The sequence below is a fragment of the Sander lucioperca genome, chromosome 10 (genome assembly GCF_008315115.2).
Source record: "Sander lucioperca isolate FBNREF2018 chromosome 10, SLUC_FBN_1.2, whole genome shotgun sequence".
Taxonomy (NCBI): domain Eukaryota; kingdom Metazoa; phylum Chordata; class Actinopteri; order Perciformes; family Percidae; genus Sander; species Sander lucioperca.
In genome coordinates, this window is record NC_050182.1 from 18,798,511 (window position 1) to 18,813,823 (window position 15,313).

Below are 15,313 nucleotides of genomic sequence, written 5' to 3' on the forward strand. Positions count from 1 at the left end.
GTGTACCCCAAGGGGTACTTTGGAGGACGGCAGGGGGTACGTGTATCCCTAGGGGTACTTTGGAGGACGGCAGGGGGTACGTGTATCCCTAGGGGTACTTTGGAGGACGGCAGGGGGTACGTGTATCCCTAGGGGTACTTTGGAGGACGGCAGGGGGTACGTGTACCCCTAGGGGTACTTTGGAGGACGGCAGGGGGTACGTGTATCCCTAGGGGTACTTTGGAGGACGGCAGGGGGTACGTGTATCCCTAGGGGTACTTTGGAGGACTGCAGGGGGTATGTGTACCCCTAGGGGTACTTTGGAGGACTGCAGGGGGTACGTGTACCCCAAGGGGTACTTTGGAGGACGGCAGGGGGTACGTGTACCCCAAGGGGTACTTTGGAGGACGGCAGGGGGTACGTGTATCCCTAGGGGTACTTTGGAGGACTGCAGGGGGTATGTGTACCCTTAGGGGTACTTTGGAGGACGGCAGGGGGTACGTGTATCCCTAGGGGTACTTTGGAGGACGGCAGGGGGTACGTGTATCCCTAGGGGTACTTTGGAGGACGGCAGGGGGTACGTGTATCCCTAGGGGTACTTTGGAGGACTGCAGGGGGTATGTGTACCCCTAGGGGTACTTTGGAGGACGGCAGGGGGTACGTGTATCCCTAGGGGTACTTTGGAGGACTGCAGGGGGTATGTGTACCCCAAGGGGTACTTTGGAGGACGGCAGGGGGTACGTGTATCCCTAGGGGTACTTTGGAGGACTGCAGGGGGTACGTGTCCCCCTAGGGGTACTTTGGAGGACTGCAGGGGGTACGTGTCCCCCTAGGGGTACTTTGGAGGACTGCAGGGGGTACATGACATATTTAGCAAAATGTTTTTCAGTTACAAGGCTGTAGTTATTTCTACTGTCTTTGTCACTTTTTTCGAAGTTTTTGTTACTATTTTCGACCTATTCTTGCCTTACTTCCTTCCTTCTTTCTTTTTCAAAGGTTTTGTCTCCTTTCTTCATCATCATCTAAATGTTGTCCAGGTCCAAGGCTGTTGTTTAGTAAATCTATCGCTGACATCGCTGTATTCCTCCTCTTTATAGAGACTTTTTCTTTTTCACCAAAAATTATTTGCGCTGATTAGGGGGTACATGGCTTAAAAACACTGTTCAAAGGGGGAACATTAATGAAAAAAGCTTGAGAACAACTGTTCTAGTGTATGGTAGGCATAACTCACCTTCTCGAGACACTCCTAACCAAAATTGTTTCAGGCACGAGTCAAAAACCAACCTATTAACGCATCAAGGCTTTAGAAAACAGTGTTAGTGTGAATGTGCCTCTGGCTGCACAGCACCAGTCCCAGACGCGACCTGATTACTGTAAACATCAGTACATCTCAAACACACAGGGGGGGTTTACCGTGGCGGGCTGGGCGGAGGGCGGCTCCTGAGACCCAAACATGCTCTTCCACTCCTCGTTCATCGTCGAGTCCTGCTTCGTGTGCTTCCTCGCTGCAGGAAGAAAAAAAAAACAACACATACAGGTACATCAAATCAGGATGCTAGACGTCTGTTCTTGTGCCACAATTAACCAACAAGTCTATAAAAAACATCGCCGTATGCTCGACAGATGCTGTGATTTCCACAACTGGTTCTAATTACACTGCAGAAAATGTTCATCTTAAGCTACGTTCAGACCAAATAAAGCGATCCGGCGATTCTCTCTCCTCCACTCCCCACAGCCCCCTTCAGAATCAGAATCAGAATCAGAAAGGGCTTTATTGCCAAGTACGTTGCACATACGAGGAATTTGTCATGGTGTTGTTGGAGCATGTCACACATACAAATATAAGAAGGATAAAAAGATATAAACAATATAAGTATAAACATATACACACAGTACGTATTAATAACGATAAAATAAATTTAAATAAATAGTAAAATAAGTGCACGCGCACTAACCCCCAACACCCAAATCCTTGAACACTGTTTGTTATGTTATGGGCTGGGCTGTCTACAGAGTGTGTTCAGGGGACAGGCAGCTAGCAGATAGTGAGATGTTTTTTTACAGTGTGTTCAGGGGACAGGCAGATAGTGAGGAGATGTTTTTTACAGTGTGTTCAGGGGACAGGCAGATAGTGAGGAGATGTTTTTTACAGTGTGTTCAGGGGACAGGCAGCTAGCAGATAGTGAGGAGATGATTTTTTACAGTGTGTTCAGAGGACAGGCAGCTAGCAGATAGTGAGGAGATGTTTTTTACAGTGTGTTCAGGGGACAGGCAGCTAGCAGATAGTGAGGAGATGTTTTTTACAGTGTGTTCAGGGGACAGGCAGCTAGCAGATAGTGAGGAGATGATTTTTTACAGTGTGTTCAGGGGACAGGCAGCTAGCAGATAGTGAGGAGATGTTTTTTACAGTGTGTTCAGGGGACAGGCAGCTAGCAGATAGTGAGGAGATGTTTTTTCTTCATCGCGGGGTTTGCAGCTTTTCGATGATGTTCACGTCGCGTAATTACGTCACTTCATAACGTTCCCATGGCAACAGGGGAAAATGGCTGCTCTTGTGTGAAGTAAACGCAACATTTTTCAACTTTCTGCTAAGATATGTGTGACCTTTTTTTGCAACAAAAATGCGGGGATTATGAAATCATGCAAGCCCCGCATATTTTGCTCGGAAATCGTCAATTTATGCGGCGAAAGTGCGGCATATTTGAAAAAATGCGGCCCCCGCATAAATATGCGGACTTTGGCTGATTATGCATTGAATTATGCGATCGCATAATCGTGTTTTTCTGGAGGGACTGGCTACTGCTGTGACTATACAAATCACAACATGTAAATAGGAACATGTTGGCGTTATTTTGTCACTTATTGGGAGCAGTAGGCTAGTTGGAGCCGGTTACCTCCAGGATCTGTGCTAAGCTAGGCTACCGGTGGGGGCGTCAGACAGAGTTACAACACGCACGGAGATGAGAAGGGTATGTCTGGACTTATCTAACTCTGGGGGATACGGGGAATAAGACAAAGTCCCAATAAGTCGACATGTTCCTTTGAGTTTAGTTTGACACATGCGTTGTAGACTTTAATAAAAGAAAAGAGAAAATAATCATATCATATTTGAGATGCAGTCACTTGTTTCTTCATTTAGGAACAAAAGTGACATTATAAACGCAGACTGACATCTGTGCAAATGTAAGAAAAACAACCTTAATATGATAGTTTAGCACAAAGATACAATGCCAGAGCTGAACAGCCTTTCCTCATGTTTGGCAGTGTAGAGGAAATCTGAGGACTGACAGGTATTTGGAGAACACAAAGGCAGAGTGATTAATACGGGATACTAGAGAGGAGTTTCCTCGAGGCTCTGACTCGCTGACTTACAGAGAAACATCTGGAACACACAGTTTAGCTGTGATCCAATCACTGTGTTACACAGAGCTGGAGTCCAAAGAAAGCAATACTAATCAGAGCATTTACAAAAATCATTTAAAATCAGCAGGGGGAGGCGCGTAGAAACAACCGTTTACACCGGTTTACAGCTCTCTTTCTCTCAGTGTCGGGGTTGTGAACACCGACCTCATTATTCTGGGGGTCGCAACTCAACATCATGGCCACCAACACAACTCAGCAAAGATTGTTCTTGCTCGGGCTTTAACTTCTGGATATTCCGCAGCGTTGCCACAACGGACCGAATGGCTTCGCTCGCATATTTCTCCTCCGCCATTACGGAACTACAACTCAAACTAGCGCACGACCTCAACGTCATCGTTCTCAGCCACTCCCTCTGTTCGCTGATTGGACCGGTAAAGATTTGACCGGAGAAAACCCAAGAATATACCGCAAACCCAGACGGAGTAGTGAAGGAAAATGAAAATTGAGCAGACGTACGTAGGAGGGCGGAGCCAGGCTATGAGTTTCCATCTTCAGGCTGTGAAACAGGTTGTGGGGAGCTGTGTGGTAGCTTGTTTTAAAAAATAATTAATCATTGTTTTGCCTGATTCGCTAAACTCTATGATGCCTAAGAAACCTGTGTTTTCCACAAGTTTGTGGAAGACTTAGATGCATGTTTATTGCGGGGGGTTTAGAGGTCCTCCCTCAAGAAAATGTTAGGTTTTTCAATTAAAAAAAAAATGCAATTCTGGACCGTTATCACCATATATGTGTCTAAAACGTTGCAAAACAGCTAGAGCAGATCACAAATAAATAACACTCAAATCTCTTTAAGACAAAACTTGCTAAAGAAGTCCACTGGGGACCGACTACAATCATTAGATCTTATTAAAGTCTTTTAGTTACATTCATTCAGCTCAGGTGGTGCCCAAAACGGCTCAGATGCTACACCTAAACATTATAATGGCATGTTATTGAACTATTCATGTCTGGCCCTTGATTTGATTCCAATTTTCTAGTGTGGCCCTTAGTGAAATTGAGTTTATCGCCCCTTGCTACAACAGAAAAAACCTTTTGAAAACCCCTTTGGATCAACTCAGAAATACCCCAAAGCTGGCGAGAAGACACAGTGAAGACATGAGGGTTTCATGTGTGTGTAGCGTTTCCTCTATGTTGATTTTGTAGTAGCGGCCCGCAATGGCAAAATGTCTGCCGCCATGGTATCAGAAATAGAGCAGACGCACAATGTAGTCGCGGTTGCATTCCCGTTGGCTGCCGCCCACATTGCAATTTAACAAGTAGAACTATTCAGAGGTTATTGGGCCCGTCCAGTTTAACAACAAGTAGAACTATTCAGAGGTTATTGGGCCCGTCCAGTTTAACAACAAGTAGAACTATTCAGAGGTTATTGGACCCGTCCAGTTTAACAACAAGTAGAACTATTCAGAGGTTATTGGACCCGTCCAGTTTAACAACAAGTAGAACTATTCAGAGGTTATTGGACCCGTCCAGTTTAACAACAAGTAGAACTACTCAGAGGTTATTGGACCCGTCTAGTTTAACAACAAGTAGAACTACTCAGAGGTTATTGGACCCGTCTAGTTTAACAACAAGTAGAACTATTCAGAGGTTATTGGGCCCGTCCAGTTTAACAACAAGTAAAACTACTCAGAGGTTATTGGACCCGTCCAGTTTAACAACAAGTAGAACTATTCAGAGGTTATTGGGACCGTCCAGTTTAACAAAAAGTAGAACTATCCAGAGGTTACTGGGACCGTCCAGTTTAACAAGTAGAACTATTCAGAGGTTATTGGGCCCGTCCAGTTTAACAAGTCGAACTATCCAGAGGTTACTGGGTCCATCCAGTTTAACAAGTCGAACTATCCAGATGTTACTGGGCCTGTCCAGTTTAACTCCACATACTGTTGTGTTGATGTAGTTTATTGTCAAAACGTTCGCTTTCTTCCGAGTCGACTATTAAACAAACAGCTCCACCAAAAACGTCTCCGCGGTGGTCCGTTCTAATTGGACAACGTTCAACTTGTCAGTTCTGTCATCTCATCGTCCTGATACCAAACATCTGGAAACACTAAAACGGTAAATGAGTCAGTGTAATATTTAATTCTATACTTTTGAGACTGGGTTTTGGTTTCCCTATGAAGAACTTCTTGTAAAATGCATTTTGTAGACCTGTTGTAGATGCCCTATAGTTCCTCAAAAAATACAGTTCAATCACAACTGAAAATATGCCTCATTGTGTGAATAGAGGTGAATAAATATATTTGTTTGTGTTGCAGCAAAGTGTCCGTTCCGTGATTAGAGATTACCTCTCTTGTCCTCGGGCTCGGCCTTGGGTTTAACCAGGTCCACCTGGCGGCCAGTGATGCCGAGCGCGGCCAGGTCGATGACGCCGGTCTGGGCTGCCTCTCCCAGGTGACTCGGCTCGCCCATGTTGGCTTTGGCCTTGTTGGATTTCAGCATGAAGTCTTTCAGCGCCAGCAGCTTGTCCTCCTCGGCCTCGGTCATCCCCTGCACAACATGGTAGCAGGATGGAGAGAACACAGGAGGGTTGGATCAGGGTTTTGGCAGGTTTCACCAAGTCAAATTTAAGACTTTTTTAAGACCATTACGAATGAAATATAAGACCTCTATCACAATGTAATAAAAAAAACAAAGTCAGATGTCAGAGTGCGGAAACATCGTCTGAAACAATTCCCCGATTTCCTCATAGGCATTATAGGACTGGTGTCTAGCTTGGCTGCAAAAAAGGTTGCATTTTGGTCTAATTTGTAGTCGTAATACAGCAAATTCTAATTGGACTAGCGACAGAAAGAACTACAACACTACGTAATTAAAAAAAGAACATTGTAGCGCTGCGGGAACATTTCAATGAGCATTAAAAGGTAGGGAAATTAAGACCTGTTTAAAATTATTTAGGACCTACAACACAACAGCGAATTTAAGACTTTATAAGAGCCTAAACATTTGATTTAGAAATTTTAGACTTTTTTTTTTTAAAGACTTTTTATAGCTATAGTGTGTAGTTTCTGTCTCCCCGATAGATAAAATGTCACACTAATAATTACTTTAACGTCTAATTTTAACATATATTGTCTAAATAATGTATACAAAATATATTAAATAAACAAAACAGGTAAGAAGAAAATAAACTTTGTCAAATAAACTTTTCAATGAAAACAATAAAGTTTAGTGCACTTAGCAGCAGTTATCAAACTTCTGAGAACACAAATCTGCAAACTTTCATAAATAAAATAAATTAACCATTTGAACAATAGTAGTGCTGCACACAGTAGCAACCAGCAGCATTTCCTTGTTTAAGGTCTGAAGAAAATGTGTAACACTTGAACACAAAAAAAAAAATCGGCTTGATCTACTCAGATATCGGCCAATGACGATTATGTAAAAAAAATGCCAAAAATCGTCCGACCTCTACTTTGTGTGATCAACACTTGCACAAAAAGATGTTTGGTTTTATTTGGCTGTCAGACAGTGTAGAGAGAGGCATGTTGTTGGTTTGAGTCTGCTGAAAAGTTGATATATTAGAGTCACTCTTCATTTTAATTGTTTTCCTTTTTGAGGGCATATTATTCCTTAATTATAGAGTTGGCGGCAGAAAGATGACAGGAAATCTCTAAGTCTTGAATAGTAACATCGGATATAAAAGTATTAAAATCTAGTGTCGGTCACATGAACAAAAACAAAGGGCAAATTTGAAGAATTTTTCTTCAGAAGCCTTATTCCCCTGTGAGCCTCATTTCCTGCATCTGCCTCCAGTTTTCCATCCCTGCAAGTGGTTTTCTTTGACAGTATAAATACAGTATTGCACATTCCTGCCAGTAAACCAATTTAAAGCTGTAAGTTTCGGTTTGATTTTACATACGGTTACTGTGGGAAGATTTCTCCTTTGGTTTGTCTGTTGGCTTGACAGGTGGTGACTAAATATGGAAACTCAAGAGAGAAAATAGATCCAAGTTGTAGAAAGATCAAGATTCTTATCTCAAAGTCCTTTAATCACCTTGAGACTCTTTCAGATCTGATCTTCCGCGTCCTCAACGCTGACGTGCTTTGTATCAACTGTGTAGATAACTTGAATCTGAGCGCCGCGTGTAAATGAGGGCCCATTCAGACCAGAAAAAGCGATCCTGCGATTCCCTGCAGGGTTTTGCGTCAGTGGGACTAACACTTACTGTAAATGGCTCATTTGTGTGGGATCCAATGTAGCACAAGTAGAGTCATGGTTGATTTATGGTTGTGTGGAGGCTCCACTCAGAGCTTTCGCCATAGCCTACGTAAGTGGCCTGAAGTTTATACTTGTGCGTTGGTGTGTGCGTCAGTCTCTTTAAGAGAATAGCAGGGCCGGCGTGTGCGTGAGTGTGTGTGTGTGTGTGTGTGTGGTAGAGCGAGTGAGAGAGTGACGTGATTATCTTCAGAGTGAGTAGTGACTCTAGAGTCTTAGTGAGAGAAACAAAGTGTCTCCCCTGTTCTTTCTGACCACGGTGGTAGATCTGGAGCAGGAGAAGTTAACCCTCTCCTTGATTTCATGTTGTTGATGGAGAAGGAGAACCAGGAAATGAGTCGGGGGGGGGGGGGATGCAACGCTACCACGCCACGGCCGAGCGACGTGCGTCGCCGCAACGTGTAGTTACAGTTCTCGAGAGGTGGCGTCAGGGTCGGTGTCTCCACGTACCTACGTACGTAGCCACGGCGTCGATTTAACGCAGAAGTACAAATCAGCCTTTACAAGTAGATGTTTCACAGTTACAGTTTTCCGTCATGATCGTTTATTGATCGACATTTCTGAGGGCACTTGAAGGCAGCTTTATTTCACGGCGAGAGAAAGAAAAGAGACGGAGGGTCTGACAAAACAAGTCAGCTGTTCCACAAACTCCCAGGTAGTTCAGAGCTTGTGTTTGGTGTTGTGGCAGCAATAGAGGCAGTGAGGTTTCCTGTTTCCTGTACGGGACTCTCACACCGCCTCAAAAACACACCCCCCCAAGTCTGATCCACGCTGACATGATTGGCCACCGCAGCTTGACGTCGGGACGCGTTTCTCCAAAAGTTGAATTTGTCTCGGGGCGCCCTGGTGGGTCACCTGGTGGAGCGTGCGCCCCATGCACCGGGGCTCGGTCCTTAACGCAGCGGCCCGGGTTCGAGTCCGACCCGCGGCCCTTTGCTGCATGTCATCCCCCTCTCTCTCTCGCTCTCTCTACCCCCTTTTCCTGTCTCCATCTGCCTATCAAATAAAGGCTAAAAAGCCCCCCAAAAAAATTATCTTTAAAAAAAAAAAATAATAAAAAAAAAAAGTTGAATTTGTCTCAACCTTTTTGCCACAGGTCTGCTGGAAAAGACGTTTGTTTGCGCAGACTGTCTGACGACCAACGCGGTGTGTGTGAAAGCAGTTTTAAGCCAAGGTCCTGTGAGGTTGTTTGTGTGGTTGCATATGTTTCACAGAAATGTGGGTTTTCCTCAGAACATTAAGACTATAAAACCACACAAAGTATGTGGCAGCCTGCGTTTATTTGGCTTAAGTTTAAGTTTTTAAACGACATCAGCTGTGTAATGCACACTGTAAAAATCACGTGTTCATCACAGGCGTTCCTGTGCAAATTAAATGAACGTGCAGTTTTTAAATCTGAGGTTCCGTGGAAGTTCCTCCAGGGTTTATGGATCTTGTTACCAGACTTCTACAGAAACTTTCTGGCCTCGTGGTTTAATTCTGAAGAAATCCTCCAAGGTTCTTTAGAGACACTGGATCGTGGAAGTGATGCAGAGGAAGAATGCATGTGGGAGTCTGAGTCAGTGTCTGTATGTTTTTAACATTTTGATTGAGAACCCGAGATACCACTTTGTGGTCTGGATGATATGAGGAGTTACCGCCCTTTTTTTGAGTGCTCTTCTCCTTCAGAACAACAACAACAATCAATGTGAAACAGAGCTGAACAGCCCGGCCAGTGTAATTAGTTATGTGATTAATTTGTTTTTAATATTTTCAGGCTTCAACCAGTGAAAGACAGGGTCAGGGAGAGAGATAGATTTGTTAGGCATTGAAGTAGGAGAGGAGGACAGCATCCAACAGCGTGTCCTCAGTAGTTTTTGATACTTGATTGTTACGAAAATAAGTACCCCCCGGGGCGACACCCCAGCTGGCCAACATCACTGGCCAACATCACGATGGAGCGCCACCATCGTGATGTCACGCCCCCCACCCTGTCAGACACACACTAATCCTAGTCGCGGGCGCTGGACGGGAAACTGACAAGTGCGTCGGTCTTAAACTAGCAAAGACACCTGCGTCGGGCTTTGCGCTGTGCTGAGCAGGGGGCAAGATAGGGCCCCTTAAGTGGAAGCTACTTTTTTCCCCTCTACCTGCTCTAGTCGCTCTACCTGCTAGTACCGTTGGACACAGCGGTCTCTAACGCTATCACACTTTCCTTTCTCCCCTCATTGGACTAAGTTTGTCGACACTACTGTGTGCGTGCATCAATAAGTGAGTCTGATGTCCTGTGTGTATGGGACGATGTTATACAGGATTTATGAATGTACGTTAGCAACAGTAGGCTAATTCACGAGGGTGCTATTTTATGTGTGAGCTAATATTGCGCATCTGTTCATGTGCGCTGCACGAGTTATGTTTCTGTTATTGAATGCGTTTTTCAGTGCAAACATAACCAAGAATGTAGTTTAGTATCAGCATCATCAGTAATGATGGTATATTAGGTCATTACTGTCGCTCTGTTGAAGGCAAACGTCCCACTGTACTGTCGTTACGCAGATCACGGACATCTGATTGACTTTACTGCACCGTAGTTTAGCGAAAGTAGGTCAAGTTGTGAAAAACTGCCCCTACCAGCCCCCCCGGACGACGATATCATCGTCCATCGCCATGTTTTACTGTGAGCATCGTCAACTGCCACGCCCAACCCTACTAAAATATGCGTAGTGTACATTATCTGAGGCCACGTTTTCAGGTCGTCCTCCCATCCCTCGACAGTAGAAGGCAGAGGTATATTCACATTGTCCTGTTTGAGGTGTAACAGGCTGTGTTCCCGCGTGTTTTATTTCCCCAAATGCTGAAAGACAATTAGCGTACCGCAATGACTGTTTATGACCGTTAGCGCGGCAATCGCCGGCTCCGGAAGTCGCCGGCTCCGGAAGTCGCGCCCATAATTCACGCACGGTATCATGGGGGCTAGGAATAAGGCGGATAAGGTTTTTTGGGGGGAGTTGCACTGGCCAGTTCTGGGTTACAACCCCCCCCCCCGCCCTTTCCCCTGTAAATTACACCTATGCCTCCACATGAACCACTCCTCACATGGCATAAATTAGATCCACAGGACACTCCCGTTACTCCCTTCTTCCAAAACAGTGGTGAAGAACAGCAGGAGCAAACACAAATATTTATTGTTTATGTCACGCACAACTTGTTTTATGAAAGAATAAAACCAAACCAATGAAAACAGCAGGATGTTTTTGTTATTTCTTTCTTTATTCATTGAAAGATTTTACTTGTTAATGTCTTTGTCTTTTCTTGATTTCTCCTCCTCCAGTGAGTTTTGGTTCTGTGTTGTTGTCATTGTTGTGTTTTAGTATTAAGCTGCCATTTCGAGCTGGAAACCCCTCAGAGAGATCATAGATACACCAAACATTTCCTTTCAGTTTTTTTTTGTTTTAAACTTAACACGGTTGAGTTTTAAACAAATGGGAAAAATCTGGGGTTTGAGGAAGTTAGGAAATGTGTCTGCGTTGAGTAAAAAAAAACAAATAAAGTGGATTAAACGATTCAGCGCACATGCTTTCTGCTGTGCTGAGGTCTGTTCGTTACAGCACCGTGACATGACGACAAACAGGAGTCAGGAAAAACGGCATGGAGGCAGCCTGCACGCGCAACCAAACGCACGTACACACACACACACACACACACACACACACACACACACACACACACACACACACACACACACACACACACACACACACACGACCATATGGAACCATTTCAGGTAACTTACATCACCAAAACATCAAGTTCAGAGCAGTGTGGGAAATCTGTGGCTCAAATTCACTTGAAGTGAGTGTGTGTGCGCGTGCGTGCATGTTTTAACTTTAACAGGATAAAACGCAGTGTTTCACTGCCCCCCTCTGACCACAGCCAGCATCACTGATTGTCCCTGAACTAGAGCTGCAAAGATTAAATCAATGAATTGATTAGTCAGCCAACTATTAAATTAATCGCCAACTATTTTGATAATCTATTAAATCGGTTTAAGACATTTGTTATGATAAAAAAGTAAAAACTTGTGTGATGTCAGCTTGTTAAATGTGAATATTGTTCTAGTTTCTTCTCTCCTCTGTGACAGTAACTGAATATCTTTGAGTTGTGGACAAAACGAGACATTTGAGGACGTCATCTTGGGCTTTTTGGGAAACACTGATCCACATTTTAGAGACCAAACTACTAATCCATTCATCCAGGAAATAATCCACACATTAATCCCAATGAAAATAACCGTTAGTTGCAGCCCTACCCTGAACACGCCCTGGGTATTTCACTGCAGTAACGGCGGTCTACGTGTCCCTGCACCATCATTGCAGTCGGGGAATGACTGCAACCGCACTGTAGAGGCACTTTCTACCTATGTATAGTATAGTTGTGACATCATAACTGTACAAAAGTCCTGACGACTCGTTTTAAGGCACAGCTTCTGAATACGGGATGTGTGCATTTCCCTGTGGATTGAGCGTTTTGATACTTTCACAGTATTCATATAGCACCTCGGCCTGCTCTATAATAAAAAAAGTACAATATGGGACCTTTAAAATTACTTTTTGTATATTTACTGTAAGGGTCAAGGGTCAATGTCTAACATTAGCATGTGGGAAAGTCCAGCCCACATGCTTATGTTAGACATCCAAGTTGTCTTTTGTCCAACTAAAATTTATTTTAAACATTATGTGAACAGGAAATGTGTACTTTTGGTTTGGTTATTGTTTTCATGTTGCTGTAAAACTTGGAATAAATGCCAAATTCATATTTTTTCATCCTGTATAACTATCATTCATCAGTATAACTACCCATCTCGCCATCTCTCCACGTATAAAAAAGGTATTTACCTGGGCTCTGAACTGCTGAAGATTTCAATAAATAAAAGTGAAAACAATAAAGAAATAAATAACGTGTGAGGGAGCTGCGTGGTTCTGACCTGCGAGAGCAGCTTCTTGAGGAGCTGTGCGATGGCCGGGTCCTCGGGAGTGGGGCATTCTGGGATAGATCCTTGGCGCTTCTTCTGCCGAAGCAGCAGGTGGCGGAAGAGGCTGGCGATGTCTTTGGAACGCAGCGCGTAGTCGAAGATGGAGCGACTGACCGGCTCCTTCAGGACACTCAGCAGGACCAGCTCCTTATCGATCTGGGGGAGGGGGGGGGCAGAGACGGGGGACTCACTGTTAACTTTTTAACAAGGGTTGCACATTGGTGGTGGTGTGGGGGGTGGAGATCTCCAACTATCTAGGGAGGTCCCGGGACAAGTATGCATGGTTTGAGAAAAGCGACAAAAACATCTAAAAAATTGTAGAAAATGAAGGAGAGGATGAAGAGGATGATGATAAAGGGCCCTATTTTAACGATCTAAGCACACGGCGTGAAGCACCATGGTTCTAAAGGGTTGTCCTTAGTGTCTTCATTAATCAGAGGTGTGTTTTGGGCGTAACATGCAATCAACCAATCAGAGATCATCTCCCATTCCCTTTAAAAGCCAGGCGCGTTTGGACCTTGGAGCGTTTCTGTTATGATGGAGGATTTGCACCGTAATATTTTAAAATTTTTAATCGTCGGCATGTTTGTGTGCTGCTGCGCGTCCCTGTGTGTGTAACAAGTAGGGCTGCACGATATGAGGAAAATATGCGACATGCGATAACGTTGTTGAATATCGCGATAACTACTTGCGATAAATAAACAGATATTTAAGTGTACTCAGTTCTGCATTTCTGCTGTTTCCTGCTAAAATGCAACAATTGCTTGTTGAATTTAAAACACATACATTTAAATAATTTCCAACACTTTTACTGAACAAACTGAACACTGAGTTGAATATAAAAAGGCGCCACCAAAAACAAAGCAACGACAGTTAGATTTAAAACTGCGGTTTTCTACTGATAATTCCTTTCAACTAACGCTTGAAAAAGTTTTTTGAAAAAATCTCTGCGTGTCTTTCGCGACGTGTTTATTGCGTCAGTTGATATTGCGATGACGATAAAATGATTATATACTGTGCAGCCCTAGTAACAATCCTAGTGTGTAACAACCCTAGTGTGTAACAATCCTAGTGTGTAACAAGCATAGTGTGCGCTCTCTGTGCACGAGCCTAGGCACAGTTTACTAATTTGCTGTTAAAATAACAATGAAATGCTGCGTTATTGACTTTAGACCAGGTTTTTGTTGGTCAATGGCGCCATCACTTCCTGCTGCTTCAACATAGCAATACGCCCAGAATGCACCTGAACACATCTCCCTGTAAGACCAGCACGCCCAGAATGCACCTGAACACACCTCCCTGTAAGACCAGCCATGGGCCACAGATGGGCGCAGGTGCATTTGTTATTTAAACGACGTGGGCGCAGGACGGGAAATTGACGACTGCGTTGGTCTTAAACTAGCAAAGACACCTGCGTTGGGCTTTGTGTTTCGCCGGGTCCAAGATATGGCCCTGGGACTCACCTGGATGATGGGCTGCATGATGAACGGGTTGAGGTGGGGCATCAGTTTGCAGTAGACGTCGGCCACGTTGAGGTGCTGTGCGATCACGGTGATGAAGCCCACCGCCCCGTAACGGATCCACAGGTTGGGGTGACACAGGAACGGAGCTACGGCGAGCCACGGAGGACAAATTATACTTTAAACCATGCGTGTCAAACTCAAGGCACCCCCCCCCCCAATATCAATTTTAGGTTCACAATAAGTTTTGGCCCTGGCTAGTTGTGTGCCAAACCAAAACAGACGGGAAACTGTTTTCAAACTCCAATTACGCGACTCCCAGAGTCTGACGTGCATTTATCACGCCGCGGCGTTCACTTTGGACCTTACCGATGTCAATGACTAACTCGTAGATGTGAGGCTTCTGCAGCAGACCCAGCTGACACATGCAGGTGAGGGAGTTGAGCGCTTTGTAGATGACGAACTCCTCGGTGTCGCTCAGACCCTGCTGGAGGAGAGGCTTCAGGATGGAGGAGCTCTGCCAGCCAACGTACGCCGCCACCCCTGCAAGACAGGTGACAGGGAGACAGGGAGACAGGGAGACAGCCAGGAGACCATTAAGACACACAGACTGGACTTTAACCCTTGGGTTGTCTTCCCGTCTACTATGCAACTTTTTGTTCTTTCTGGGTCAACATTTTTTCTCATTCCCCCTGCTCTGGTGTTTCCCCCTCTCATTCCCCCTGCTCTGTTGTTTCCCCCTCATTCCCCCTGCTCTGGTGTCTCCCCCTCTCATTCCCCCTGCTCTGGCGTTTCCCTCTCTCATTCCCCCTGCTCTGGCGTTTCCCCCTCATTCCCCCTGCTCTGGCGTTTCCCCCTCTCATTCCCCCTGCTCTGTTGTTTCCCCCTCATTCCCCCTGCTCTGGCGTTTCCCCCTCTCATTCCCCCTGCTCTGTTGTTTCCCCCTCATTCCCCCTGCTCTGGTGTCTCCCCCTCTCATTCCCCCTGCTCTGGCGTTTCCCCCTCTCATTCCCCCTGCTCTGGCGTTTTCCCCCTGCTCTGGCGTTTCCCCCTCTCATTCCCCCTGCTCTGGCGTTTCCCCCTCTCATTCCCCCTGCTCTGGCGTTTCCCCCTCTCATTCCCCCTGCTCTGGCGTTTCCCCCTCTCATTTCCCCTGCTCTGGCGTTTCCCCCTCTCATTCCCCCTGCTCTGAAAATGAGCATAATATGAGCACTTTTTAATACC

At 45.1% G+C, this 15,313-nt stretch overlaps 1 protein-coding gene across 3 annotated transcripts in view; it reads right to left on the reverse strand.

Annotated features, from left to right (window-relative positions):
- Positions 1–15,313, reverse strand: part of pik3r4 (phosphoinositide-3-kinase, regulatory subunit 4) — a 35,389-nt gene that overhangs the window by 10,083 nt on the left and 9,993 nt on the right. For 2 of the 3 annotated variants that reach the window (XM_036006326.1, XM_036006325.1), the window contains exons 8-12: positions 14,459–14,632; positions 14,093–14,238; positions 12,582–12,785; positions 5,688–5,889; positions 1,393–1,487 (exon numbers count right to left, since the gene is read on the reverse strand). In XM_036006326.1, the coding sequence (XP_035862219.1) occupies positions 1,393–1,487; positions 5,688–5,889; positions 12,582–12,785; positions 14,093–14,238; positions 14,459–14,632 (821 nt within the window). The remainder of the gene's footprint in view (positions 1–1,392; positions 1,488–5,687; positions 5,890–12,581; positions 12,786–14,092; positions 14,239–14,458; positions 14,633–15,313) is intronic. The other variant, XM_031301434.2, reaches the window with a different exon arrangement.